At 37.0% G+C, this 26,504-nt stretch overlaps 1 protein-coding gene across 1 annotated transcript in view; it reads right to left on the bottom strand.

Annotated features, from left to right (window-relative positions):
• The window catches only part of Rpt1 (26S proteasome regulatory subunit Rpt1), a 138,567-nt gene that overhangs the window by 79,118 nt on the left and 32,945 nt on the right, over positions 1-26,504 (bottom strand). The window contains exon 4 of the mRNA XM_090394746.1: positions 20,464-20,695. Within this exon, the coding sequence (XP_090250872.1) occupies positions 20,464-20,695 (232 nt within the window). The remainder of the gene's footprint in view (positions 1-20,463; positions 20,696-26,504) is intronic.

Genomic DNA, 26,504 nt, shown 5'->3' with positions numbered 1-26,504 from the left:
TATTTCCGAAAACTACTAAATGAGGAGAATCCAAGAGAGAGGTGCGAGGATGGAGAGGTAAATGAGAAACCGGTGCGAGACATAAGTAGAGAGGAAGTGGTTTGGGTACTGAGAAAAATGAAGAATGGAAAGGCTGTGGGAGCAGACCAGATACCTGGGGAAGTGTGGAAAAGTTTGGGCAGTGAGGGCGTGGATATGTTATGGGATCTGATGTGTAAAATAGCCCAACAGGAAAAGATACCAGAGGAATGGAGGAAAAGTATTCTCGTCCCAATCTACAAAGGAAGAGGAGATGTTCAAGACTGTGGCAACTATAGAAGAATCAAGCTGATGTCACACACATTAAAAATATGGGAAAGAGTAATTGAAGCAAGGTTACGGCAGGAAACGAAAATTGGTGAGGAGCAGTTTGGATTTATGCCAGGAAGAGGGACAACGGATGCAATATTTGCGCTAAGGCGATTGATGGAGAAATATAGAGAGATGTAAGTGGATCTGCACATGGTGTTTATAGACCTGGAAAAGGCATACGGCAGAGTGGCCAGGCAGGAGGTACGGAGGTGTATGAGGAAGAAGGGGGTGTCGGAGAAGTACGTGAGGTTGGTGAAGGAGATGTATGAGGGAACAGAAACTTGGGTCAGGTCTAGTGTCGGCATGACAGAAGGGTTCCCTATTGTCATAGGGCTACACCAAGGGTCAGCTCTGAGCCCCTACCTCTTTGACCTGGTCATGGATGTACTAGTGGAGGATGTCAAGAAGGAGGCACCATGGAGCATGCTGTTTGCCGATGACATTGTTCTATGCGAATCATCCCAAGAGAAGCTTGAAAATACCCTGGAAGAGTGGAGAAAGGCATTGGAGGAGAGCGGCATGAGAATTAACCGGGTGAAGACTGAATATATGTCAACGGGGAGTGACGAGGATATCATCATACGACTCCAGGGTGAAAGGCTAATTTCAGGGAAGAAATTCAAATACCTTGGGTCGGTTGTCGAGAGGAATGGTGACCTGGATGAGGAAACACAGCACCGAATAACATGCGGTTGGATGAATTGGAGGAAGATGAGCAGGGTCCTGTGTGACAAGAAAGTGAGTTGTAAGAGGAAAGGAAAGCTCTATAAGATGGTGGTGAGGCCAGTGATGCTCCATGGTGCGGAGACATGGCCTATAACCAAGGCACAGGAGAGGAAGATGGAGGTAGCGGAGATGCAGATGTTGAGATGGATGAGTGGTGTGACAAAGGAGGACAGGATAAGGAATGACTACATCAGAGGGACGGTTAAGGTGGGACCAATTGGCAAGAAGATACAAGAAAGTAGGCTGAGGTGGTTTGGACACGTTGAGAGGAAGGGTGAGGAGTATGTTGGTAAACGAGTGGAGTATATGGAGTTGGAGGGAAGGAGGAAAAGAGGCAGGCCCAAGCTCAGGTGGAGGGATAAGATGACATAGGATCTTAGGGAGAAAGGATGAAGTCCGAAGGATGCTCTGGACCGGAGAACTTGGAAGAGAAAGGTTAAAGATGGTGCGCCGACCCCGTTTAACATGGGATAAGGCAGAGTGAAAGAAGAAGAAGATAGGTAAACAAAACATAAACAATTTTTATATGTTTTGTTTAAATACAGGTAACTCTCGCTACACCAATCACTACTATAGAGGACTACCACATTATAACTGAACAAGGCTTCAAACCAATACACCATTTAATACCAAGAGGGTATAAAGGGGGTTAGACAAGTCAGGAACACTATTCCACAGATCAACTGTGGTACTTCTGAAGCTACAAAGTAATGCTTGCAGTCAGCAAGATGGCAATCTTGCTGGACAATGAAATTCATCTCCCTCTAAACAAACTACTAAGAGTCCCAAGACACACCGCTTTTCTAAAGAAAATTCATGTTTGTCAGTATGAGTCTGCTATATAGTGAGAGTATTGACTGGGAATGAGATTTCTTTTGATCTATTTTTATTTCTTTTCTGTTAATGATTATATAAAAACAGCACAATCAAATGGAAACGGTTTTCATGCATATGTAATTTATTTCCAAACAACTAATTTTTTTATTTATTATATACACTACAGTCAGATGGATGGATTTGTAGTCATTTGGTAAGCTAGGAATATAATCATCATCATCAAATTCCGGCCATGTACCCTAAAGGGGTGTACAGGTTATGATACTACTACATGAAAAAACTTACATCATTACTAACTTCCTATCTACAATTTTCCTCCAAATCAGTCTGTTACTTGTCAAGACTCCAATATTATCAGATCTTATATTTCTATTGTCTAAGGCACTTTGTACCGTATCAATCCACCTATATCTTAGTCTTCCTCTCAGTCGTTTTGCTGCCAACCTGGCAGAGAACACTTGTTTTACTAATCTTTCTTCGCCCATTCTGTTTAAGTGACCATACCACCTGAGATTAGCTCTGCTAACGCATTCCTGGATGCTGACAATGTCAAGTTCTTCCCAAATATCCTCGTTTTAAATATGATATTGCCATTTGTTCACGCCTCTAATCTTTCTCAGGACTCTCATACCTGTGGTCTCTTGTCTTTGGTCAAGTGTTTTACTTCTGACCCAGCTCTCAGATCCATAAGTTAAAACTGGTTTGAACACTGTCTTGCATACAGCTAATTTAGTGCTCCGACTAATTTCTCTCTTATTCCATATGAATTTATTCAATTGACTTCCCACCATACCAGCTTTCTGATTCTGTTGTCTATTTCTATATTTAATTTACCATCTTCAATAAAATCGTGCCTAAGTAGCTGAAATGTTTCACTTGTTCCACAGGTTCTCCATTCACAACACAGCAGACATTTTCAATGATTCTGCCTATTTTCATTGTTTTTGTCTTTTTATTGCTGACCTTCAACCATAGCTATTACAACAGTTATTCAATTTAGTCAGAGAATCTTGCAGACTTGTAGCGGATTTATTTAGAAGTATAACATCATCTGCATTAAGCAAAGAGCTGACATTAACATCTCCAATTTTGATATCATGTTTAATACCACTTTCCTTCATAATGTGATCCATGTAGATAATGAATAACAGAGGGGTGCTTAAGGGTCAAAGCTGTATAACTGAGAGGAGACCTCCACATTCCTCACCTTCTCGTGGTGCACCCTGTTGGGTATCTACTTGGATACTGAACGAACGAGGATGGGCTGGCAATATGGGATTTAGCAGACCAAATTGTATTCTTATTGGTTAAACCAAAATAAAAAATGATGGTACAACATGACAGAATTTCATGCCAGCTGGGGCGTCGCCCGGTTAAACAAGGCCCCTGTTGTTTTCGCCACGGAACCAGGGCGAACAGCGAAAAGTCAGCTACTGGAACAAATCTGAAAACAAACCCCAACTCAACATCACCAGAGTTAAAGATCGGTACTATCAACATAAGAAGCCTGAATGGCAAAGAAATGGCCTAGCTGAGGAATTAGATAAGTACCAGATCGACATAATAGGGGTGACTGAAACAAAAAAGACCAAAACTGGTGAGATCTTTCTGAGCAATAAATACAAAATGTTATATTCAGGGAATGACATTCAAGGAAAAGAAGGAGTAGTTATAGTATTCAACACAAAATACGAGGCTAATCTTCTTGAATGGCAGTCAGTCTCAAGTAGAGTAATGTGGGCAAATACGAGAATGGGGAACTGGGCAATGAGACTTATTTGTGCCTTTGGTCCCACAGAAGGTTCTACTAAGGTAGAAGTGGAGGAGTTTTTTGAGGCATTAGAAAAAGCAACAGACACAATGAAAAATGAAAAGTTGGTCCTTGTTGGGGATCTAAATAGCAGAGTAGCAAATGATTGTGAGACATACAAAAATATTTTGGGAAAATTTGGAGAAAAGAGCAAAGCTAATAATAATGGCAAATATCTGTTGGATTTCTGCTCAGGACATGGACTGGTTATTACTAACACCATGTTCCAACATAAAAATGTGCACAAATTCACATGGAGAGAAGAGACTAGGAAGAAGAAAAGTCTCATTGACTATGTTATTGTTGATAGTGATGTTTTCTCCCTAGTGCAGGACACCAGAGTGTACAGAGGATTTGAAATTGGAAGTGATCACTATTTAGTCTTGAGCAGGATAAAATTGAATTTAATATTGAAAAGAATAACATGTAAGAAAGTTTTCAAGCAAATAAAAGTTGAGCAGCTCTCAGATGTGAACTGTAGACTAAAATACACAAAGATTATTGAAGAAAAAATGAAAGAGTTTGAGAACAGGAATCAAACCTTGGAGATTCAGTGGCAAACTCTGAAGAAAACATTGATTGATTCTGCCAAAGAGGCATGTGGTGAGGTTGTCTGTAAGGATAAAAAAATCAGAACTCCCTGGTGGACACAGGAAGTTAAAGAGGCAGTGAAGGAAAAGAAGAAAGCATATCAAAAGTTCCTGGCAAATAAGTCAGCTTGTGCTCTTAGAGAATATAGAGACAAATGCAAGAATGCTAAACACTGTGTAAAACTAGCTAAACAAAAGTCATGGGAGGACTTTGGCAAGAATATAGAAAATAAATATCAAGAAGGTGACAAAATATTCTGGAGGTTGTTGAAGAAGCTTAAGAATGGAGGAAAGAGTGCTGTAAAAGGAATTAGAGATGATAAAGGTGACATGAAAATGGGAGAAAAAGATATTCTTGAAGTATGGAGTAATTACTTTGAAAAACTGATAAATGAAACAAGCAGTGATGACAGCACAGTGGTAAAAAACACTGACCCAGCATGCAGTCAGGAATATATATCCATACTTGAAGTAGAAAAAGCCATCAAAGGCTTGAAATGTGGAAAGGCAGCAGGAGTAGATGATATTCGACCAGAAATGCTGAAGTATGGTGGTATAAGAGTCTTACAGTGGCTGCACTGCATAGTTCAGAAAGCCTGGACAGAGGAACGAATTCATGATTATTGGAGTTGAGCTCTAATAGTACCCATATATAAAAAGGGAAATAAAACTACTGCATGTGAGAATTACAGAGGTATTTCCCTACAGAGTGTTCCGGGCAAGATCTATGCCAGTATACTTGAGAAACGGTTGAGAAGAATTGTGGAAGAAAAGCTTGGTGAAGAACAAGCTGGATTCAGGCCAAATAGAGGCTGTCACGATCAGATCTTCACTTTACGACAAATAGTCGAGAAAGCATGGGAATATAACAAAGATCTTTATTTAAGTTTTGTCGATTTGGAAAAGGCATATGACAAGGTGCCAAGAGAGAAGCTATTCAATACGCTTCAGTTATATGGTGTCAATGGGGCATTATATCAAGCAATACTTAGTCTTTATTTGAGTTGTAAGTCAGCAGTTAGAATTGAAGAAAGTACAGGAAGATGGTTTAATGTTAAATCTGGTGTGAGACAAGGATGTACATTATCCCCTCTGTTATTCATTATCTATATGGATCACATTATGAAGGAAAGTGGTATTAAACATGATATCAAAATTGGAGATGTTAATGTCAGCTCTTTGCTTAATGCAGATGATGTTATACTTCTAAATAAATCTGCTACAAGTCTGCAAGATTCTCTGACTAAATTGAATAGCTGTTGTAATAGATATGGTATGAAGGTCAGCAATAAAAAGACAAAGACAATGAAAATAGGCAAAATCATTGAAAATGTCAACTGTGTTGTGAATGGAGAACCCGTGGAACAAGTAAAACATTTCAGCTATTTAGGCATGATTTTTACTGAAGATGGTAAATTAAATATAGAAATAGACAACAGAATCAGCAAAGCTGGAATGGTGAGAAGTCAATGAATAAATTCATATGGAATAAGAGAGAAATTAGTCGGAACACTAAATTAGCTGTATAGAAGACAGTGTTCAAACCAGTTTTAACTTATGGATCTGAGAGCTGGGTCAGAAGTAAAACACTTGACCAAAGACTAGAGACCACAGATATGAGAGTCCTGAGAAAGATTATAGGCGTGAACAGATGGCATCAATGGCAATATCATATTAAAAACGAGGATATTAGGAAAGAACTTGACATTGTCAGCATCCAGGAATGTGTTAGCAGAGCTAATCTCAGGTGGTATGGTCACTTAAACAGAATGGGCGAGGAAAGATTAGCAAAACAAGTGTTCTCTGCCAGGTTGGCAGCAAAACGACCCAGAGGAAGACCAAGATATAGGTGGATTGATACGGTACAAAGTGCTTTAGACGATAGAAATATAAGATCTGATAATGTTGGAGTCTTGATAAGTAACAGACTCATTTGGAGGAAAATTGTAGATAGGAAATTAATAATGATGTAATTTTTTTTTCATGTAGTACTATCATATCCTGTACACCCCTTGAGGGTACATGGCAGGAATTTGATGATGATGATTGTCTTACACCAGATTTAACATTAAACTATCTTCTTGTACTTCCTTCAATCCTCACTGCAGACTTACACTCAAATAAAGACTAAATATTACTTGATATAATGCCCCATTGACACCATATAACTGTAGCGTATTGAAGGGATTCTCTTTTGCCTCCTTGTCATATGCCTCTTCCAAATCGACAAAACTTAAATACAGATATTTGTAATATTCCCATGCTTTCTCGACTATTTGTCGTAAAGTGAAGATCTGATCTTGACAGCCTCTTTTTGGCCTGAATCCAGCTTGTTCTTCACAAAGCTTTTCTTCCACAATTCTTCCCAACCGTTTCTCGAGTATACTTGCATAGATTTTGCCAGGAACACTCAGTAGGGAAATACCTCTGTAATTCTCACATTCATTTCCCTTTCCCTTTTATATATGGGTACTATGAGACCTCTACTCCAATGATCGGGAATTTGCCCTCTGTCCAGGCCTTCTGAACTATGCGAGCCACTGGAAGACTTTTATACCACCACACTTCAGCATTTCTGGTCGGATATCATCTACTCCTGCTGCCTTTCCACATTTCAAGCCTTTGATGGCTTTTTCTACTTCAAGTATAGATATGTATTCCTGACTGCATGCCTGGTCAGTGTTTTATATGTGTTGTCATCACTGCTTGTTTCATTTAGCAGTTTATCAAAATAATTACTCCATACTTCAAGGATATCTTTTTCTCCCGTTTTCATGTCACCTTTATCATTTCTAACTCCTTTTACAGCACTTTTTCCTCCATTCCTCTGCTTCTTCAACAATCTCTAGAATATTTTGACACCTTCTTGATATTTATTTTCTATATTCTTGCCAAAATCCTCCCATGACTTTAGTTTAGCATTCTTGCATTTGTCTCTGTATTCTCTAACAGCACAAGCTGACTTATTTGCCAGGAACTTTTGATATGCTTTCTTCTTTTCCTTCACTGCCTCTTTAACTTCCTGTGTTCACCATAGAGTTCTAATTTTTTTATCGTTGCAGACAATTTCATCATATGCCTCTGTCTAGCTGAATCAATCAGGGCTTTCTTCAAGGCTTGCCACTGAATATCCAAGGTTTCAGTCCTGTTCTCAAACTTTCATTTTTTCTTCAATAATCTTTGTGTATTTTAGTGTACAGTTAACATCTGAGAGCTGCTCAACTTTTATTCGCTTTAAAACTTTCTTACATGTTATTCTTTTCAATATGAAATTCAATTTTATCATGCTCAAGACTAAATAGTGATCACTTCCAATTTCAAATCCTCTGTACACTCTGGAGTCCTGCACCAGAGAGAAAACATCACTATCACCAATAACATAGTCAATGAGACTTTTCTTATTCCTTGCCTCTTCTCTCCATGTGAATTTGTGCACATTTTTATGTTGCAACATGGTGTTAGTAATAACCAGTCCATGTCCTGAGCAGAAATCCAACAGGTATTTGCTATTATTATTAGCTTTGCTCTTTTCTCCAAATTTTCCCAAAATATTTTTGTATGTCTGACAATCATTTCCTACTCTGCTATTTAGATCCCCAAGAAGGACCAACTTTTCCTTTTTCATTGTGTCAGTTGTTTTTTCTAAAGCATCAAAAAATTCCTCCACTTATACCTTAGTAGAATCTTCTGTGGGACCATAGGCACAAATAAGTCTCATTGTTCAATTCCCAATTCTCATATTTGCCCTCATCACTCTACTTGAGACTGCCTGCCATTAAAGAAGATTAGGCTCGAATTTTGTGATGAATACTATGGCTACTCCTTCTTTTCCTTGATTGTCATTGCCTGAACATAACATTTTGTATTTATTGCCCAGAAAGATCTCACCAGTTTTGGTCTTTTTTGTTTCAGTCACCCCTATTATGTCGATCTGGTACTTATCTAATTCCTCAGCTAGCTCCATTTCTTTGTCATTCAGGCTTCTTACGTTGATAGTACCGATCTTTAACTCTGGTGATGTTGAGTTGGTGTTTAATTTCAGATTTGTTCCAGTAGCTGACTTTTCGTTGTTCGCACTAGTTCCCTGGCGAAAACAACGGTTGCCTTGTTTAACCAGGTGACGCCCCATCCAGCATGAAATATTGTCATGTTGTACCATCATTTTTTATTTTGGTTTAACCTCTCAGTTATACAGCTTTGACCCTTAAGCACCTTGGAAATCAAGGGACTATTAATCATTGGTTATTTTTTCCATGAGGAATCCCACTTCTCATAAGTTTTATTTTTTTTGTCTTAAGTTCGTCATCATGTATATGCATGCGATTTGTGGTGACAGCAATTTTAAGTATGTAATTTCATAACCTAACAACTTATACTGTCCACATACAGATATCCTCTAAATTATTGGATTTTATTTATTTATTTTTTTTTTTTTGTAGCAAATTATCTTTTGAACTTTTCTTCTTCAACTTTTAAACACACCACTCACATGAACATTATGAGCGAGATGCGTGTTCTCTATCCTATAAGTTCACATTTAATACATTCTACTCTCATAATCTTATGAAGTATACAAATAAAGAAATTCCATTAATCTTCGGTTATTTATTTTGAAATAAACAGATTCCACTTCATTCCATGGAATAAGGAGTTGAATGGTAAGGAAATAAATGCTGCTTGGGAACTGACAAAGAAATACATAACAGCAATGTGTCAATGCATTCCAAAGATCATAAGGCTGAATGAGGTAGGTGTTAAATAGGTGAATGAGGAGATTAAACATGAAATCTAGAAGATGCTTTGGAGGCAGCACAAAATGAATAATGGTAATCAGTTGCATGAAGAGTATAAAGAGCAGGCCAGGAGAGAGAGAGTCAGTTGGTAACTGACAACAAAAGTGCAGTATGAGCAGAAATTAGTAAATTAAGTCCAGGAAAACCCTCATGAGTATTTTCGACATGTGGCAAGTAGAAAAAAGAATGATTATGGTAAGATGATGATGTTAACGGGTCCGCATGGTTAGCCTAGTGGTTATGCGCTTCGCAACCATGTGCCTGGGGAAGGAGTGTCCTAGGTTTGATTCCTGTCGACGACATGAGGAGCTTCAGGATCTTCCTCAGCCATAGCCAAGTTAGCTGGTCTTGGGTGTAGACAGCAGGGTTCCCCCACCCCCCCAGTTTATCTGGGGTTTTTCATCCCACAAGCAGGCAAACCGGCTCCTTGAACACACACACACACACAGATACAGTCATGAATATCGCCCTTAGGGGATGCAGCAGAGGAGTGGCGAACCGGCTGCATTAATACACCAATAACCCTAGATGGATGAGAAGGATAGGATGTTAATGGATGAACATGAGAGATTGATAACTGCTGCAGAGGATATACTTGAGGTAGTCGTGAGCAGTTAATCATTCAGTGCGAAACCGGAAGCTCAAGTGTAGAGAATGAAACGAGAGAAGACTTACTGGTGAGTGAGCAAGAGGTATATAAGATATATATATATACACGCTAGATGTCAACAAGGCAACAGGACAATGACATATCACCATGTGTGTGTTAAGGGAAAATCTAAATTATAGACCAATCTGCATATCTGGAGAAGAAGTCAAGTTATTGGAGAGTTTGGTGAGAGAAAGGATACAGAAGTGGGTTGATTAACAGTAGTATTCTTTGTGCTTGTCATCATGGGTCTGTTAAAGGATGGTTGTGTTTTACCAGCTTGTTTATGTACTATAACAAGGTGATGAATGTATTGGATAAGGGAGAGGCATATACAGTGATATACTTAGATTTTGTGAAGGATTTTGATAGGTTACCACACCAGAAGTTATCTTTTTCAATTTAGTAGGATCACTAAATTGAAAAAGAGATGGGACTGGATAACAGACTAGTGAGTTGGCTATGGGGGGGGGACTACCTCAAAAGAGGAAATTCCCTAGTGGTGTGCCACAGGAGTCTGTTTTAGGACTATTGTTATTTAATTTGTATATTAATGATACAGGAATAGATTAACTTGTGATATATTGTACAACTGTTTGCATATGATGCAAAACTGGGGAGAGTGATAGGGAATCAAACAGGTGTGTTCCTTATAGGAGGACTTGAATAGATTGTATTAGTGTGCCACAGTATGAAATTATCAATTCAATGTTGCAAAAGTGTAAGGATCTGAAATTTGCTAAGGAACAATCAGCTGCAAAGTATACACTTGGTGGGGAAATTCTGGAGGAAGTTAAGGGGATAAGAGACCTTGGAATAATGGTAGACAATGATCTGAAGTTCAGAGGTCACATTACATAAGTTGTGAAGACATCACATCAGACTATGGCAATGATGTGTAGGATCTTAACTTACAGAAATAGAGGTTCTGGTTCCTTTGTATGAGGCCTTGATCAGGCATCATATGGATTATTGTGCACAGATTTGGCCCCCCCCCTCGTTCTATTGGAAAGGGTCCAAAGAAGATTAAGGTCATAACTAGTCTTTGGAATGTGGAATATGGAAACAAACTGAAGGAATGCAGTTTGCAAAGCCTTGTGAATAGGAGTAAGAGAGAAGATATTGACTGAGACGTTTAAGTTGGCAAAGGGTTTACTTGGTCAATGTGGAAGAAATTTTTCATAGAATAGGAGAAGGGGATAGAACAAGAGGACATACCTGGAAGCTGTATAAGGAGGGTGTGAGCAGGAACATAAGGAACAGATTCTTTGCAAGGAGAGTGGTTGGTGAGTGGAATTTGCTGTCTGACACAGCAAATTAGTTTAAAGCATAGTTTGATGGGCTTTATGTTGTAGCAGTGGGTGCCTCCTGCAATGAGTCTTCTGACTTCATCGAGTTAATAATAATAACAATAATCTCTTCTACATAGCTTTTTCTGCTTTCATTTGAAACAGTTTCCTCTTGTTCTATACCACAATCTGTTGCGCACCTCTTCTCTGAATTGGCCACTACCATTCCTCCACTTTCTTATAACCATTTAAGAACTAGAGCAACCACTGGCTAACATCCATACACTCTCCAACTCCAAACATACCAAACAAACTTCATCATCTTCTTCCTTCATTCTATTCACCTCTATTCTTTGAAACAGTTTCCTCTTACTATTTTTCCTGCTGAGTACAACCTCCAGCTCTTTAAGAAACATATCAATAGACTACCTTTTTCTCCTTAATCACTTACCAACACCTATGACCAGTGGCGGCTCATGGCTTGAAATCGTGGAGGTGCTGCAACTCTTTTGAAATATACATACACACTGTAAGTACAGTGTATGTATGTTTGGATAAAATATCAAAATTATGTTTAATTAAAAAATTAAACATGAAACAATATTGTTTATTATCGATAAAATTATACAGTTTGGTATAATTCAAAATTACTTAAAAATAAAATATATTCTTCTTGTTTTGTTTCATGAAAAAATATTGTTTATTATCAATAAAATTATACTGTTTAGTGTAATTCAAAATTACTTAAAAAATAAAATCCATTATCATAACCTCAATAATGTTCTAAAATAAAAACTATAACAAATGTTGTCTTTAATTGTAATGTCCAAATATTTAAGGAGATGGAGTAAACACGATAAACACTACGAACACTCTACTACTGGCGCAAACTGCATATAAACGACAGTGGAACTGTGTGACAGACAGTGGTGCATTATGCTAATAGCTTGCATTTCACTTGATGTGCATATGCTTGGGCGTGTAGCAATATGACACTGTGGTAAACACGGTGCTGCTAGAGTCCTTCGCCCTCCTAAGTGCTATAAGATGAATTTTTATTGTTTTTTATATAAAATAAGAGAACTGTACAAGATTGTTGTGTTAAATTGTAAATGAAGATATTTTGTATGTTTTAATACTTCATTCACATTTAACATAATCCACCATGTTATAAGCAAGACTTGTAAATATTATTTGTTGTTAGTATCTTGCTTTTAATATATTATTCATATAAATCCTTTAAGTTTTGTTTGTTATTAATTAATTATTTAATCTTAGAATATGTAATAATAATGAAAAGACTCTATATAAATATGTCATTCATTTTATTTAGTTTATTCTATAAAATTTATTATAAGAAACTGTGTGTAAGTAAATTTAAATGTACATTATATGAATTGTGATATATCTTTTTTATTTCTGTATGTAAGAGTGATTTTATGTAATTCTTCTGAATGCATTTGATTGGCTGCTGAAGGAGAAACGGAGTTTGTTTTTAGTCAGTGCATTTTTAGAACGTGAACGGCTGTGATATGGAGTGAAGCCAGTAGATGTAAGCTGAACTGGCTAGAACCGGATTTTGGCAGGAAGAATGAACGATTTTAATTGGAAAATGAAAGTAAAGAGAGAGGAGAAGCGTTCAGGACAGCAAGGAGTGAAGTAACAGGTAGCAGTAAGGGGATTTGGGAAATGCCGTAAATAGATTAAGAAAAGACTGGGAAATTAATAGGCAATTCGGAATTCTAAAATTATGACGGATTCCAATTGTTTTGAGGAAGAATAGTGCAAAGCTGAATTTAATGCATAGAAGAAAATAAGGAATAAGTAGATTACCTAAAACGAGTGCATCATGACTCATGAAGCTCTATATTTAATATTTCAGTTATTATAGTGAAGATTTCTTTTGTAGTTAAGTATTATACTTTGAAGTAACACTATTCAAAAGAAATCTTCACTATAATAACTGAAATATTAAACATAGAGCTCCACAAGTCATGATGCACTCATCTTAAGTAATCTACTTATTCCTTATTTTCTTCTATGCATTAAATAATAACAGTCTTTTTTATATTTCAGCAAGAAGAATTAAGAGTTAGCTCCGCCTGATATATCTTCACATTAACTGTGGCATTCTACTAAAAATAGTTGAAGTAAGGAGCTTTAAAGTGTTTCCCCCTTGAAATGATAACTGCCTCATAATTAAATTAAGTGTTTGTTGACTAAGAGAGAATTAGAGAATTCTACCTTAAGAATAATTACTGTAAAATTCTGGAACATCGAACTGTGTGAACTATTTTAAATTATTCAGAAGAATATAGAATTGACAGCTGAATGTTTGATGCCTAATGTTTTATGTTTGTTATGAGTATTTGAAATAAGTTGATGTATAAAAGAATTGAATTATCTCATTGAACAGTTGTGATAATAGTATTTAAGTGTTGAAGAATAAGATCAGTAAATTTAACTTTAATCTTTAAACCAAACCGAATGGCTACTAATGTCTCAGAGATATTTTGAATATTGTTCCTTGCTTAGAAAATTATGCTTAAATGTACATGTTCTATAACCCTGTATTAAATGTTTATTTTATTGAATTCATTTGTTGTTTGCCTGATTTTTCTTCATTGCACCGCTCTTAAAACTTATTCGAACCTTGCGGAAGCCTTAAATTATAATATTAACCTCGGCCTGTATAAAGCGAGATTGCAAAAGTCAGTTGATGATTGATTCCTCTGTATTATATAGACTAATCTGAATATAGGGTGGCGCAGGATAATATAAATTTCCTTATATTCGGATCAGTATCAATCAGCATCTAACAAAATAAAAACGGAATTTAAAGAAATAAGAATAAATCCAACTAACCAACATAAATGGATCAATTAGCAAGATAGGACGACACAACAGTTGATTATAAAATTAAATATTACAAGCAAATATAAATAAATTAATAAATATATTGATATAGAGAAAAATTGGGGATGATGCTGCAGTTCCGCAGTGTCTATGAACGAGCCGCCCCTACCTATGACACTACAGTGTTATAGGTCCTGCGACTTTTCAAGGACAAATTCTCCCTGTTCAACATTGCGTTACTTAAAACTAATCAAGGAAATGCAAACTTTAAAAAAGCATTTTGAATTTATTTTTTAACTGTTTGGTCACAAAAGGATTATTTCTTGTCAAAGAATAAAATGAGCAATCTAACTCATTAATAAATCAACTACTTTGAGCAACGACTACAAAACAAAGCAAAAATTGTCTAGTTTCAAATATTTTACTTACCAGAATGCACTGTGCTCTTCAAACACAATCCAATTGTTAACTTAAAGTAAATTCAAATATTATTTTAATAACATTTGCATTTACTTCAAGGACAACATCATTTATGCTGTCCAAAATTAAATTTTTCAAACACGACACTTATTTGCTTAAGAATGGGTTGAGCCAGTTGGAGTTATGGCCACAGCAACTTAGTATAAGTTGCTGTGGCCATAACTCCAAAAATTATAAAAACAGAAATATTTTTATCCTTTTGCAATAATTTCATCATAGGAATAATTATCTTGACCTGGATCTGTCCTTAACTAGCGGCTTAATGGTAATGAACAAGCAGGCAAACCAGTCAGAGAATAGTTTCAGATAATTAAGGACAGATCCAGGTCAAGAGAATTAGTCCTATGGTGAAATTATTGCAGAAGGATAAAAATATTTCTGTTTTTATAATTTTTCTCAGTTAACGTAAGCCATTTAAAATTTTATATCAGTTAGTGTAGCATCTACAAAAAACTGTTCTTCACAATATTTTAGTAAATATGTGCATTCTTTAACAGGTCTCCATAAAATGAAATGCTGACATTTTAAATACAAACATCAAATAACGAATGACAATTTGAAGTGTTAAGTTTTTTATTAGGATATACAAGTTCAATGAGCACTATATGCTGTCCACAGCATGCATCCAACTTATAATCAGTTCTTGCCATGTGTACTCCATTACTAGTGTCCCTCATTAATGTTTGCATTTGTCCATTTTTCATGATGTTGTTTTGCATTCTTTATGTTACATTCTGGGATTTGTTCTAGTAGATGACTTTGCACTGGTTCCCTGATGAAAACAATGGTGGTGGTGGTGGGGGGGGGGCTTGTTAAACTGATCATTGCAACAGTCAGCATGAAATTCTGTCATGTGGTACTATCATTTTACATTGAAATTGTGGTTTCCAGGAAAAAATCCTGGAACACATCCCAACTGATTATCAACAAAGAAGATTGGTACTATTGGTATATCAAGTAGAATGATGTGGGCAAATATCAGAATGAGGAACTGAACAATGAGACTTATTTCTGCTTATGGTCCCACAAAAAGTTCTACCTAGGAAGAAATGGAGGAATTTTAAAATGAACGTAAGAAGCATCTATGGAAAAGAAATGGAACCAGCAGAAGAAATGGATAATTACTAGATTGACATAATACAAATGAATGAAACTAAGAAGACAAAAACAGGTGAGATCTTTCTAAGTAACAAACACAGAATGTTATAATCAACCAATAACAATCAGGGAAAAGAAGAAGTAGCTATAGTATTCAACCATAAATATGAGGATAATCTTGAATGGCAGGCAATATCAAGTAGAGTGATCTGGGAAAATATCAGAATGGAGAACTGCCCAATGGGACGTATTTCTGCTTATGGTTCCAAAGAAGAAATGGAGGAATTGCCACAATGAAAAAGGAAAAGTTGGTCTTTGTTGGAGATCTAAACATCAGAGGAGGAAATGATTATGAAAATTTGGAGAAAAGAGCACATGCCTGCAAGATTTCTGTTCAGGGCATGAACTAGTTATTACTAACATCGAGTTCCATAAAAATGTGGGGAAATTCATATGAAGAGAAGATGCAAGAAATAAGAAAGTCTCATTGAAATAGGAAGTGATCATTATTTAATCTTGAGCAGGATAAAACTGAATTTCATACTGAAAAGCAGAGTGCATAAGAAAGTTTGAAAATAAATCAAAATTCAGCAGCTTTCAGAATTGAAATGTACACCCAATACTACTGTTCAAGAAAAAATGAAAGCATTTAGAACCAAGAACCTTGGAGATTCATGGCAAATCCGGAAGAAAACATTGATAAATCAGCCAGAGAGGCATCTGGTGATATTGTCTATAAGGAGAGGAAAATCAGAACTCCATGGGCTCAGGAAGTTAAAGAGGCAGTCCAGGTAAAGAAGAAAACATATATATAAAAAAAAGTTCTTGGCAAGTCAGCTTGTGACTCCAGAGAATACACAGAAAAATGTAAGACTGGTAAGGAAAGAAAATAAATATCAGGAAGGTGGCAAAATATTCTGGGGGTCTACTGAGAAGGCTATAAAATGGAGGAAGGAGTATTAAAAAAAATCAGACAGGACAAAAGGAGACATGAAAACTGAAGATATTCTAGATGTCTGGAGTAATTATTTTGAAAGATTGCTAAATAAAATAAGCAATGACAGCATGGTGGTAGAAAACACTCAACAGGAATAGGGGTGCTTAAAGGTCAAAGCCGTATAACTGAGAGGAGACCTCCACATGGCCTTTAAAGGAATGTGGAGAACCGACCAGGGCTTCTGACCTAATGTCCAATCCTCACCTTCTCGTGGTGCACCCTGTTGGGTATCTTCCATGATACTGAACAAACGAGGATGGGCTGGCAATTTGGGATTTAGCCGACCAAATTGTATTCTTATTGGCTTAAACCAATATACAAATTGATGGTACATGACAAAATTTCATGCCGGCTGGAGCGCCGCCCGGTTAAACAAGGCCTTCGCTGTTCGCCCAGGGAACCAGGGCGAACAGCGAAAAGTCAGCTACTGGAACAAATCTGAAATTAAACCCCAACTCAACATCACCAGAGTTAAAGATCGGTACTATCAACGTAAGAAGCCTGAATGGCAAAGGAATGGAGCTAGCTGAGGAATTAGATAAGTACCAGATCGACATAATAGGGGTGACTGAAACAAAAAAGACCAAAACTGGTGAGAACGTTCTGAGCAATAAATACAAAACGTTATATTCAGGCAATGACCATCAAGGAAAAGAAGGAGTAGCCATAGTATTCAACACAAAATACGAGGTTAATCTTCTTGAATGGCAGTCAGTGTCAAGTAGAGTAATGTGGGCAAATATGAGAATGGGGAACTGGACAATGAGACTTATTTGTGCCTTTGGTCCCACAGAAGGTTCTATTAAGGTAGAAGTGGAGGAATTTTTTGAGGCTTTAGAACAAGCAACTGACACAATGAAGAAGGAAAAGTTGGTCGTTGTTGGGGATCTAAATAGCAGAGTAGCAAATGATTGTGAGATATACAAAAATATTTTGGGAAAATTTGGAGAAAAGAGCAAAGCTAATAATAATGGCAAATATCTGTTGGATTTCTGCTCAGGACATGGACTGGTTATTACTAACACCATATTCCAAAATAAAAATGTGCACAAATTCACATGGAGAGAAGAAGCAAGGAATAAGAAAAGTCTCATTGACTATGTCATTGTTGATAGTGATGTTTTCTCCCTGGTGCAGGACACCAGAGTGTACAGAGGATTTGAAATTGGAAGTGATCACTATTTAGTCTTGAGCAGGATATAATTGAATTTCACATTGAAAAGAATAACATGTAAGAAAGTCTTAAAGCGAATAAAAGTTGAGCAGCTCTCAGCTCTCAGCAAAATGACCCAGAGGAAGACCAAGGTATAGGTGGATTGATACGGTACAAAGTGCCTTAGACAATAGAAATATAAGATCTGATAATGTTGGAGTCTTTACAAGTAACAGACTGATTTGGAGGAAAATTGTAGATAGGAAATTAATAATGATGTAATTTTTTTCATGTAGTACTATCATATTCTGTACACCCCTTGAGGGGTACATGGCAGGAATTTGATGATGATGAAGTAGAAAAAGCTATCAAAAACCAGAAATGCCGAAAGACAGCTGATGAATGAAATGCTCAGATATGGTGGTATAAAAGTTTTACAATGGCTGCACTGCATAATTTACATCTGGTCAGAAAGTCAAATTCTGGATGATTGGAGTAGATCTCTCATAGTACCCATCTATTTAAAAAGAAAAAGAAAAAAATATGAGAATTACAGAAATATTTCGCTACTGAATGTTCCTGGTAAGATTTATGCTAGTATACTTAAGAAACAATTGTGGGAAAAAAGCTTGATGAACAAGCTGGATTTAGACCAAATAGAGGTTGTCAGGATTTATTTAAGTTTCGTAGGTTGAGAAAAAGCATATGACAAGGTGTCAATAGGAAAACTCTTCAAAATGCTAGTTATATGGTGTAAATGGAACATTATATCAAGCAATACATAATCTTTAGTTATCATTATATGGTGTAAATGGAACATTATATCAAGTAATACATAATCTTTAGTTATAATTGAAGGAGAACAAGAAGATGGTTAGATGTTATATCAGGAATGCAACAAGGACATTTTCTACATTGTTATTCCTAATCTATATTATGGATTACATCATGAAGGAGTGGTATCAAATCTGATATCAAAAGTGGTGATGTCAATCTTAGCACTTTGCTTTATGCGGATGATGTTATACTTCTGAAGAAATCCAGTACAAGTCTGCAAGATTCCATGACCAACTTGAACAACTGTTGTAATAAATTTGGTATGAAAATCACCAATAAAAAGATGAAGACAATGAAAATAGGCAGAAACATTGAAAACATGAACTATATCCTGAATAGTGAACTTATAGAACAAGTAAAACATTTCAGCTATTTAGGCACAATTTTTAATGAAGATGGCAAATTAAATATGGAAATACACAAAAGAATTAGTAAAGCTGGTATGGCAGAAAGTCAGCTGAATAATTTATATGGAATAAGAAATAAATTAGTCAAAACACTAAATTAGCTGTCTACAAGACAGTGTTCAGACCAATTTTAACTTATGGATCTGAGAGTTGGGTTAGAAATAACACACTTGATCAAAGAATGGAGATCATAGAAATGAAAGTTCTCAGAAAAATTAATGGATGAACAGATGGCATCAATGGTAGTATCATACTAATAACGAGGATATTACAGAAGAACTTGCCATTGTTAGCAACAGTAATCTGATATCGCATAAAACAGAATGGGAGATGAAAGATTAGGAAAAAACTGCTCTCTATCTTGTTAGATAAAAAAAACCAAGAGGAAGACCAAGGAGTAGGCAGAACTGATACAGTAAAAAGTGCCTTAGATGACAGATATATATATAAGATCTGATAATGTTGGAATCACGACAGATAACAGATTATTTTGCAGAAAAATTGTTGATCCGAATTTGGTAACGGTGTAACTTTTTCCTGTGGTACTATCATAATATCTTGCATCCCCCCCCCCCCCCTTAAGGGTACATATCAGGAATTTGATGATGATGAACTACCCAATATAAACTATTCCTGCATGCAGAAAAATAACAGGTGAGTAGCATGCAGAAAAAATAACAGGTTAGTATTGTTAACTTGATTATACAACAATGAATGCCGGTCTGGGTGTTTAAGTAGGATGCTTCCATGCTTCAAACAAAAGGTTGTGGGTTAAATCCCATAATGTTTATGAATGCCTTTAAGTGGTAGATGATTTTCATCACTACTACTACATGCTAAATGAAGACCTGAAGTGGATAAATTCCCATGTTTGATTGCTACAACAGAATTTTCAGATACAACATTGTAGTTGCAATACAAATGCTACCAACATGCAAAGCAGACAGACAGATGCAATTCAATGAATCACATGATGGAAACAACCAGAATGGCATGCTTGGAATTGCATTCAGCCAAAAGGGTCATCTTCTGCAAGTTGCTGTTGCTATTTGTTTCAGTGTTTCCAAGTCATACAGTGGTGTTTAGCAATTGAGGCGAGTTCACATTTTATTGAATTGGAGGATATGCATTTTTCATATGGCATATGGCAACGTTAATGGATGTTTACTATTTATTTCATATTCATTATGCTGATAAAATGTTAATCTTTTCATCAGAATAGTAAAGTTTCTGCACTAACAAGGAAGGGGCTGAAGCACCATGTGCATACAGGAAAATAAAGAAAACATACTGAACCTATGGAATCCAAGACCTAGCACAAAGAGGATTATAGTGGAAGAGGGTGTCTCTCACATTTTCAATCATATCTGAGTGCTCCAGCTTTCAATTGAATTTCTACATAAAATAGTATCTAAAACATAAACAGAAACAATTTATTTGAACAAATCTGCAAAATATAAATGGTCTGCTCTGTATAATAGAGAGGGAGAGAAAGATGCAATTTTTAAACTGATAAAAACATAGTTATGGTAAAGTTTGCAAACTACCTATTCTTATATTATTTACATAAATGCACTTTATTATGCTTACCCAACTCTCATCCCTTCTTCAATATCAGTAGGTGCAACAGAATCTGCAAGGTCAACAACAAATTTTGCAAACTGCTTGACGTTAATAATATATTTTGGTTCATCTGAATCAGCATTGATAATTTTTGTACATCGTGCAACCTGAAGTGGCTGTTCATTTTGCAGGGTTTGTTTATCTGCAGCAAGGTCCCAGAGAGCAGGTGGGGCAAGTCCAGTGTCAGATTCCTTAATACCTACAAGAGTATAAACTGAATTGATATAGGTATCTTAATGGTTAAGGAAAATGATATAGTACACATATTTTATAATGGTTGCTATAAAAATCAAGCGAATATTAAAATCCAGCATTATTTCAAAGTCGAATACAGAAACTATAAAAGTTTTGTATGAAATTTAACCAGAGAACTCATGGGAAAATACTCGCCTGCACTTACAAGTTGCCCTAGCCGATCCCTATAGGTCACACAATCGCTAGCCAAAGCATCCGTATATTCACCTCCTATTGGTCCATTTTGATAAAGGTTTTACTGGCCTGACAGCTGTTCAAACTGGTTGGTTTTCATCAGAGAACAGGCAAATAAGTAAAGCCCACTCTAAAAATTAGGTGATACCCCAGACCACTCCCTACAAGTGACCGAAAGATTGTCCAACTGAGCATTGGTTCCACTCAGTGACAGGCTCCCCACCACTGAGCAGAACCGCTCATATTCCAGGGAAAAGCATCCACCAACAAAGCCCCACATGGATAGCACTGGAACACACTTTCCCCAGAGACCCAAGCTGCTCTCTCAAGGCCAACCCCCCCCCCCCCCAAATCTTTAAACCCTCCCCAGGAGCTAGACTTGGAAGAAACCTTAAGAGAGCAAAAACTTTCTTTCGATACTAAGGAACTTGAAACGTCAGAGATGTGCATTTTTCATAAGCAAACTCTTGGTCGGTGTGTAAAAGTATTTACTAAAATAAACAGTCAAAAGGTTCAGTTCGGTGATGCAAAATTTATAAAAATCAAGTGGATATTAAATCCAGCATTATTTCAACACAATACAGAAACTATAAAAGTTTCATATGAAATTTGACTAGAGAGTTTATGGGAATACACTTGCCGGCATTTACGAGTTGCCCTAGCCGGACCTTATAGATAGCATGATCGCTAGCCCAAGCATCCGTATATTCACCTCCTATTGCATTTCTAAATAACTTAGGGAATTGAAACAACGTAGATCCGAATATAAATTAAATAATACTTTAATAGATATCTCCGATATTTCGGCAATGTCTCATTGCCATTTTCTATAGGAACTTACAAAAGGCAGGAGCACAACAAGCTCTAACAATATAGTAACTGGAAATGAAGATATGAAGCTATCTTTCTCCTAGAAGTCCTGATGGTGCCCTCTGGTGGGCTAAGTAGGCATTCTTGGCCGTTGGGCTGAAGGTCTGCTGATGTATGCCTCCCAAATCTGGGGCAGTCGCATACAACCAAATTTGTTGAGGTTTGGAGAGTTTCTTAGGGCAGAGGCTGATTCCACAAATAATCTTTCGAATTTATATTTGCTCCGGTGTATTATTTTTGCTTTCTTCCACCGTATTCTGTGGCGAGTATCCAGAGCATGGTCTGCAAGACCAGAATGGCTATATTTGTAAAACCGGATGTAGTCCTTGTGTTCAGAAATTCTGATATTCGCTGTCCTGCCTGTTTGGCCAAAGTACGACAGTTTACAACTGCAAGGGACCTGGTATACACCAGGTAGGTCTAGGGGAAGTGGTTGGTCTTTGGTAGAGCGGATAAGGGATGCCAATTTTCTGTGAGGCCTGTAACAGGAGGTGAGGTCATGTTTTTTTAGAATTTTGGTAATTTTTTTTTCCGAGGTGCCTCGGATGTAGGGAATGATGATGGATTTAGAGTAATCTTTTTTGTGGAGTGGGGGAGGAGGGGGGGCTGTGGTTTGTAGGTTTTAATATTTTTTGGATTTTTTTTTTTTGGGGGGGGGGGTAGCCATTGGCTGAGAAAGTGTTTAGGATGTGATTTAGTTCAGTGTTAAGGACTATGTCGTTAGAACAGATTAGTTTAGCCCTGTTGTATAGTGTTTTTACCACTCCATATTGTTGTGAGGGGGGGGGGGGGGTGAGATTGTTGGTGGATGTATCTGCCTGTATGGGTGGGTTTTCTGTAAACTGAGAAAACCAAAGTTCCATCAGGCTGGCGGGTGACTAGTGTGTCTAGGAAGGGGAGGCAGTTGTTTTCCTCTTTTTCCAGGGTGAACTTGATTCTGGCGTGTTGGTTGTTTAAGTGTGTGAGGAAGGAGAGGAGAGTTTCAGAGCCATGTGGCCAAATAGCGAACATCATCATCAACGTAGCGAAGCCATATGGTTGGTTTTTGTGGGGCAGAGGCTAAGGCTTTTTCCTCAAAGGTCTCCATAAAGCAATTGGCTAAGGGTGGGGAGAGTGGTGAGCCCATGGCTGTCCCCTCTATTTGTTTGTAGAATTTTCCCTGCCAAACGAAATAGCCTGAGTTCATTGTGAACTGAAATAGGGCTGAGATATCGGGAGAAAATTTAGCTTGGATTAGCTCTAAAGTTTCCTTGAGTGGGACATTGGTGAATAAGGAGGAGACGTCGAAGCTGACCATTATGTCATTATGTTGGAGTGTAAGGTTTTCTATGCTGGCTTTGAAGTGGGCTGAGTTTTTTATGTGTGATGGTGTGTTGCCAGTATAGTGTGTGAGCTCTTTGGCTAAATATTTAGCTAGTTTGTATGTGGGGGAATCAATGCCATCCACTATGGGACGTAATAGCACATTTTCTTTATGTATTTTTGGGAGTCCGTAAATACGGGGGGGTATAGAGTTAAACGGTTTTAATCTGTTGGTAACTTCTACAGGCCAAGAAGTGACTTTCTTAAGGAGGCTGTGAAGTTTTCTAATTTGTGAGTTGGTGGGAGTGTAATTGATAGGGAGGTAAGTAGCCCGATCTAATAGGAGAGCATTCAGCTTACCTTTGTAGTCCTTTTGGTTAAGTACTACAGTTGCATTTCCTTTATCCGCTTTGGTGATAACTATTTCTTTATTATTTCTCAATTCCTGTAGGGCTTCAAATTCCTTGTTGGATATATTGGTTTTGGGTGGTTTTGCTATGGAAAGGACACAAGCTACATCCAGTCTTACACTGTTGGCGATTTGATGTGGAAGGTGGCGGATTCCTCTTTCAATCTGGATCATTATATCCTCACTTGGTATTTTTTTGGGAGCAATGGCGAAGTTGTGGCCACGTGAAAGCACGTTGAGAGCTTCAGGCTTCAGGGTGACTGAAGAAAGGTTGATTACGGTGTTGGTAGCAAGTTCTGGATTGACGGTGGAATTCTTTTTTATTATTAATTTATCGAATTTCTTCATCTGTCGGCTTCGTATTTTTTCAAACTCTTTGTCTGCGGAGGTACACGAGACGTCATGTAAAATTGTCCACAGTTCTTGATTCAAAGTGCACGACAGTTCCTCTTCGAGGGTACGAATAGCTTGGTTAATTTTGGCTAAGCCTAACCACGTGGCGGTGATTTGTTCGCGTAGTAACGCGTAGCTGGCGCGGTTGTATATACGGAGCGCTTTTTGCGAAACAAAACGGTGCTTCAATTTCACACAGTTCGGGATTACCTTCTTATCCCGGCAGCGTTTCAGGAAAGTCAGACGATTTAATTGTCTTGACAGCTTCATCTTCATTTTACCATATTGGCGAGCCTTCCGTGCGATAGTATCTCCGTGGATGATGTTGATTCTCGTAGATAGGCTTATACGTTGGTTATGCATTTCTAAATAACTTAGGGAATTGAAACAACGTAGATCCGAATATAAATTAATATAGCCATTCTGGTCTTGCAGACCATGCTCTGGATACTCGCCACAGAATACGGTGGAAGAAAGCAAAAATAATACACCGGAGCAAATATAAATTCGAAAGATTATTTGTGGAATCAGCCTCTGCCCTAAGAAACTCTCCAAACCTCAACAAATTTGGTTGTATGCGACTGCCCAGATTTGGGAGGCATACATCAGCAGACCTTCAGCCCAACGGCCAAGAATGCCTACTTAGCCCACCAGAGGGCACCATCAGGACTTCTAGGAGAAAGATAGCTTCATATCTTCATTTCCAGTTACTATATTGTTAGAGCTTGTTGTGCTCCTGCCTTTTGTAAGTTCCTATAGAAAATGGCGATGAGACATTGCCGAAATATCGGAGATATCTATTAAAGTATTATTTAATTTATTTTCGGATCTACGTTGTTTCAATTCCCTAAGTTATTTAGAAATGCATAACCAACGTATAAGCCTATCTACGAGAATCACCTCCTATTGGTTTATTTTGATATTATGGAATATACCATTTTGAATATACGGACACTTGGGCTAGCAATTGTCTGGCTAGGGCAACTCGTAAATGCTGGCGAGTGTATTCGCGTAAGCTCTCTGGTCAAATTTCATATGAAACTTTTATAGTGTCTGTATTCGGCTTTGAAATAATGCTGGATTTAACATCCACCCGATTTTTATAAATTTTGTATTGTCAAACTGAAGCCTTTTTGCTCTTTATTTTAGTAAATATTTTTATGCACCAACCGAGAGTTCGCTTACGAAAAATACACCTCTCCGACGTTTTAAGTTCCTTAGTACTGAAAGAGAGTTTTTGCTCTCTTAAGGTTTCTGCCTGGTCTCTGACAAAAACCAACCAGTTTGAAACGACTGTCAGGCCAGTGAAACCTTATCAAAATGGACGCTTGGGCTAGCAATCATGCCACCTATAAGGTCCGGCTAGGGCAACTCATAAATGCCAGCAAGTGTATTTCCATAAGCTCTCTGGTCAAATTTCATATGAAACTTTTATAGTTTCTGTATTCAGCATTGAAATAATGCTGGATTTAATATCCACTTGATGTTTATAAATTTTGCATCATTGAACTGAAGCCTTTTGGATCTTTATTTTAGTAAATGTTATTAAACAGATTTTATTTATTAGGAAAAGCATTAGCAATACCACTGTGTCAAGTAACTCAACTCTACATACACCACGTGGAGCGAGTTATTTGCATGTAGCTTTTCATGCAAATACATGCAGCATATATTAAGCAGTGATTTACAAATTTACTGGAACTTGCAAAATCAATTTTTATAGCCTGACATCAATAGCTATCACAAAACTGTTATGTAAAAATGAATGTTTTTTGGATAAAAAAATATTTAAAGTTCATAACATCATACAATAATCCAACACTGACTTAATTTCAGAACTGGTTTATCTCTATATGCAAGGTTTTTCTCTCAAAAATGGAAAAGTTGTAGAATTAATGTGACTGGCACTCTAAACAGACTTCTGTCTCCTAGTGGAGGTTGATATAAGAATACACGCAATGCATCACTAGTCCATTTTCACAAATCACTAATTGCTCACTGAAAATGATATCTATAAACATCTGTTTGTGGAGTAAAAGTGCAAATGTCTTGATCATGTCTAAGAATTATAATGCTATGCTAAAAAAAATTCATTTAGTAATAAAACAATCTGCAAGAGAAGAATTTCTGAACTATTTATAATTTTCGATTTTGTAAAACTCACTGCAAGTCCCACTTGTCTGCCTGTGTTCTTCTAATCATTTATTATCGTCAACAATTCAGTGAAGTTTTCTGAGAACATGGCAATATCTAAGAATGCTTAGTACTTCATAGTGAAAAATTTATGGAGACAAAAACACGTGGAGTAATTACTTTACTCCAACTCTTTACTCCTTTATAATAATGAAAATAACACTCAACATTTCAACTTCTTCATCCAGGTCATCATTAGGAAAACATACAAATGCACAGGATACAACTAGGGTTGCCAGATTTTGGAAAACCGAATACAGGACATGGATAACCTATGTCCAGTATTTGGAACTTGAAATGCTCAATTAATGTTTCTGAGTGTTATGTGTTGTATAATATCCGATCATCTTCCCATGTGCAATAATAAACATTTGTCTAGATTTTGCATTCAACTTCGTCATTATGTTTTCCT

This window comes from Typopeltis vanoorti, chromosome 6 (genome assembly GCF_054136105.1).
Source record: "Typopeltis vanoorti isolate ZY-2024b chromosome 6, IOZ_Tvanoo_1.0, whole genome shotgun sequence".
NCBI classification, from domain to species: Eukaryota; Metazoa; Arthropoda; class Arachnida; order Uropygi; family Thelyphonidae; genus Typopeltis; species Typopeltis vanoorti.
Note: the sequence above shows the minus strand (reverse complement) of the source record. Positions and strands in the feature narration are given on the sequence as shown.